At 33.2% G+C, this 4,719-nt stretch overlaps 1 protein-coding gene across 1 annotated transcript; it reads right to left on the reverse strand.

The window, feature by feature from the left end:
- Positions 1-1,951: 1,951 nt before the first annotated feature.
- LOC105115707 (pentatricopeptide repeat-containing protein At2g36980, mitochondrial-like) lies at positions 1,952-4,511 on the reverse strand. The gene has a single exon (XM_011012673.1). The coding sequence runs from the start codon at positions 4,256-4,258 to the stop codon at positions 2,321-2,323; it is 1,938 nt and encodes a 645-aa protein (XP_011010975.1). The 5' UTR covers positions 4,259-4,511; the 3' UTR covers positions 1,952-2,320.
- Positions 4,512-4,719: the final 208 nt, after the last annotated feature.

The following is a 4,719-nucleotide window of genomic DNA, read 5'->3' on the forward strand; positions in this document are numbered from 1 at the left end:
TATATAAAGTAGACCTAAATCCAAGATCTATAACTCTAAATATGACCCAATTACCAAACAGTGTTTTGATTTGGACTGCACCAACATCTTTTTTCTAATTTTAGTCATCTCTTTGTCCTTTCAATTTCAGTTCTTAAACTCATTAATCAATCCTTTTATTTATGTGATACGCCTGCATTTAAAATGAACATTTATCATAAATTAAAGGTATCTTATATCATTAGATATCTTATTATAAAACATGCTTTAGTTAAGGAGTTATTGATACTTCAAGTGTAAAATGATGATATAAAACCTTATTAAAAATGTACTTTTAAGTACTAATCAGTATTGATTAGGAAATTCTTGGCCAAGATGGAATAAGGTTTGAAAAGAATTTCAAATCTTATTCAAACTATCAATCACTATTATGTAAAGAGCAAAGATGATTTAACATGGCAAACATACTTTATGCTCTACCATGTTAAATCGATGTCTGCCATGTTAAATTGAAATATTATTAATTAAAGGATATCAATTACATTGAGAAACCAGTCACTGAAAGATTAAGTCAAACCACTAATGACTTTTCTAATATTTAGGGGATTATGATATATTGTTAAACGATATACCTGATCTTCAAATATAAATTAATCAATTTTTGAGTTGATAATAAATTAATTTGCTTACTTTAGTTAATTCTATTTAATTATAATTATAATCATAATTATAATTTATGTTTGGGTCAATATATTAGAAACCTAATAGGTCACACACAATAAGAATCATTAGTCAAAAATTAAATTGGAATGATTTGATTAAGTATGACTTGACTAAAATATATTTTAGAAATTAAGTACTAGAATATGATGAGTACAGAGATTATATTTCTACACCTAGAAAAATCAAGGACTTGATTGAGTTAATTTCTAAAATTATCTTGAATTAAATATGGATATTATTCAAGGAAAAAATTGATATTTTTTCAATTTATAAGGCTTTCATATTTTTTTTATAAATAGTAAGGTATGCCTTTTATTTAGTATAGTTGTTTGTTAAACTAAAAAAACTATGTAAACATAAAATTAAAATTAACACTGTAGATATAGCAATCCCTCTCTTCTAAGTTATGTCTCTTATTCAAGAAAATTTAGGATATTTCTCATGGGTAGTTCGTGTAGATTATCATTTGAGGCTAGATAATTAAATAACTAGTTATTTATGACAATATAGTTTTTAAAGAATTATGTAAAGCCAAAGAAGATCAAATTTTCAAATAATAAATTCCTAAACAATTCTATATTTATCTAACAAGATGTCGGGGACTCCCAAATAATTTTATTTTATAGTTTATGTTATGTATATTGTATTCAAAAAAACTCAACATTCTAAAACTTCCTAAAATAAATGAAGAGATAAAAGATTTTTAAATTTCAAAAAAAATAGAAATATAAAAGATTCAAGCAAGGAACTTCCAAGATGTTTTGAATCCAACGACAAAGCAAACGTCAATGTAAATTGTTTATTTTTTGAAAACAAAAAGAAAAATTATCATCACAAAAAAACAATGAAAGCTATATTAAATGATGATTCGGAATAAAACTCTAGCAACGAAGAAGAGCAAGTGACAAACATGTACTTCTCACAACTGAAAGCAAAAATGAGGTTATTCGGATGATGAGTTTTGCACCCGATATATTATAATCACTATATACACCTTAGCTAATTGAATAGGGTTGCATGGAAAGTTTTGTTTATACAATAAAAGTGAGTATCGACTTAACTTAAGTTTTTTTTTTTTTACAGAAAAAAATTAATATTAAAGATCAAATTCTAAAACATTAAATCATGAAATTAAAAAATTTGCATCCATGGACCATTAATTATTATATTGTTATTATAAAAAAAAATGGAATTTTATAATGTTATGTCAAATTCGCATCCAGAATCTTTCTTCTCTACAAATGACAATATACAAGATGCATAAAGAAGCTGTGATACTTGCCCCATGACTCGAAAATGTAAGATATAAAAGAATACATCAATCCTAATCTCATCACTAATTCTGAATAAATGGTTTAGAATTGAACTACCATTCTTGCCAGTCTTTTTCTCTCTTTTTTTAACCTAACGACAGGGGAGCCCACATGCGCAAACGTGCCCGTCAAGATCTTGAAATGACCCCCCCGGCTCAAGGAAGGAGGGTTAGTGAAGTACTGGTGATAAGCAAGAAGAGACGAGGATGGGTGGGGAGAGGGTACTTACAAGGACAGTTTCGTCAGTTTGTATCAATAATAAGATTTCGCAGGGAGGAGTAAACTTCAGTGGCCTGGTTAGTTTATCAGAGTGGCAGCTGTTTGATCACTCTGATACTAAAACGATCGCTAGAGTTTAACACGAGAATTTCTTCAATTTTCACATCAATGAAGCATGGATGTCTCATTTCTAATTCCAGGAAATGTAATGTTGTGTGCAACTCTTCCATGCATGGTTGTGACTGTCCTGCTACAAATGCTGTTACCTTGTTTCCCACTTCAATCCAGCTACAACCAGGAATTTTCTTCAACCCTTCATCTACCATTTCCTTTCTAACCATCTCTGCTTCCTTCCATCGCCCGCTAGCGCAATACAAATTCGACCGCAACACATAATAGCTTGTCTCTTTATGAGGTTCTAAATCCTTTAACGTTTCCCCCACATTAGTCCCAGTTTCAACTTCACCATGTGTAGAACATGCTCCCAGCAGAGGTTCACAAGAGCTGGTCTTAACATCACCTGTTTTTGAATGCTCGATAGCCAACTCTTTTGCTTCTGCTAAGTAGCCACCTCGGCCAAGCATATCCACCATGCATGCCACATGATCCAAGTTGAAGGATAGCCCGTGAACTAACCTCATTGATTCAAAAAACTCGAGACCTTTAACTATTAGCCCTGAGTGGCTACAAGTCAGAAACAAGCCAATGAAAGTCACTTTATCTGGTTTTATCCCAGATGCTACCATATCTTCATACAGCTGTAGAGCTTGAGTACCCTTTCCATGCAACCCAAACGCAAACAACATGGAATTGAAAGAGACCAAATCCTTCTCGTAAATATCATTGAATGCTAGATTTGACCCTTCTAAATCTCCACACTTGGCATACATGTTAACTAAACCATTTCCAATATACACATGGGCATGAAAACCATGGTGAATTACACATCCATGGACCATTCTCCCATGCCCAAGTATTGCCAAACTTGAGCATGCATGAAGGACAGCTCCAAATGTAAAATCATCAGGAAGCAAGCAATTCCTTATCATTCCAACAAAAAAGTCAAGTGCTTCTTCTCCATACCCGTTTCTTGCATACCCTGTAATCATAGATGTCCACGAAACAACATTCTTATCAGGCATGCGCTGAAATGAGAGAAATGCTTCACTGGTATCTCCTGCTTTCATAAAAACATCAATAATGGCATTCCAAGACACCTGTGTCAGAGTTCCCATGGATTCAAACACCTTCACAGCATCATTCAAGGAACCAAGTTTAGCATAAAAGCTTAGAATTGAATTATTTGCCTCCATTGCTGAGCTCCAACCAGTCTTAATAACAACAGCATGCATCATACATCCATATACCAATTCTAATGACTCGTTGCAAGCACTTATGAGGGCACTATAAGTCCATTGGTCAGGCTCACAGAAACTCTCCCTCATCTCTTTGAACATTTCCAAACATAACTCAATTTCACCATACTGACCAAGACCAGAAATCATTATATTCCAAGCAACATCAACCTTTTTAGGCATTGATTTAAAAACGGAAGCAGCTGCGTCAAACTGACCAGAATTTGTATACGCAAACAAAAGGGAACCCCAGGAAACTTCATTGGAATCGATCATTTCTTGAAAAACTTTATTGGCACTAAACGGACACAAACACTTCCCATACATGTCAATAAGCGAGTTATTAACCGGAATCGAAGATTGACATCCCAAAACAATAACTAAAGCGTGAATTTTGGTTCCATTTCGAAGCGAACTTGAAGCCCCACATGCATTTAAAGTTGTAGTGAATGTGAAGTGATCAGGCTTGGTGTTGCTGGTTCTCATTTGGTGGAAGAGAGACAAGGCTTCTTGGTGAAGACCCAGATGAGAATAACCAGTAAGCATTGAATTCCAAGCAACTGCATCTCTCTTTGTCATTTCATCGAACAGTTTGCGGGCATGTGTAATGTAACCTGATCTTGCGAGGGAAGAGATCTTGGAGGTGATTTGGAATAGGATAGAATGCATATCATTTCTTCTTCTGAGGTTGCAACCAAACAGAGTTCAATAAAGCTATGGATATTAGTCAAGGATTTGATGTTTCTCAGGCTTCGCTGTATTTTTTTTTTCTTTTTCTTTTTCTTTTTTCCTGCTGTCTCAAAACGAAACAGAAGATATCTAGTGGCCATTTGATAGATTTCCCTTTTTGGAAGACCTCAATTTAGTCCCTAACTGTATATTAATTCTTAATTGCATGCCAAACTTATAGATCTTCTCAATTAGGTTCCAAAAATTTCTTAATTGGATCCTTTTCTCAATTTATTTTTTTATTTTTGATAAATTTCAGTTTTAAATTAATGTCTTTTTTAAGAAGACTTTACAGGAAACTTAACGAACATTGATTGAAAGACCTGATTAGTAATTGTTTGAAAGATTTGGGATCAAATTGATACCATTTATAGGTTTGGGCCCAATTGAGAAAGATTTAC

Source organism: Populus euphratica, unplaced genomic scaffold (genome assembly GCF_000495115.2).
Source record: "Populus euphratica unplaced genomic scaffold, PopEup_1.0 scaffold752.1, whole genome shotgun sequence".
Lineage (NCBI taxonomy): Eukaryota > Viridiplantae > Streptophyta > Magnoliopsida > Malpighiales > Salicaceae > Populus > Populus euphratica.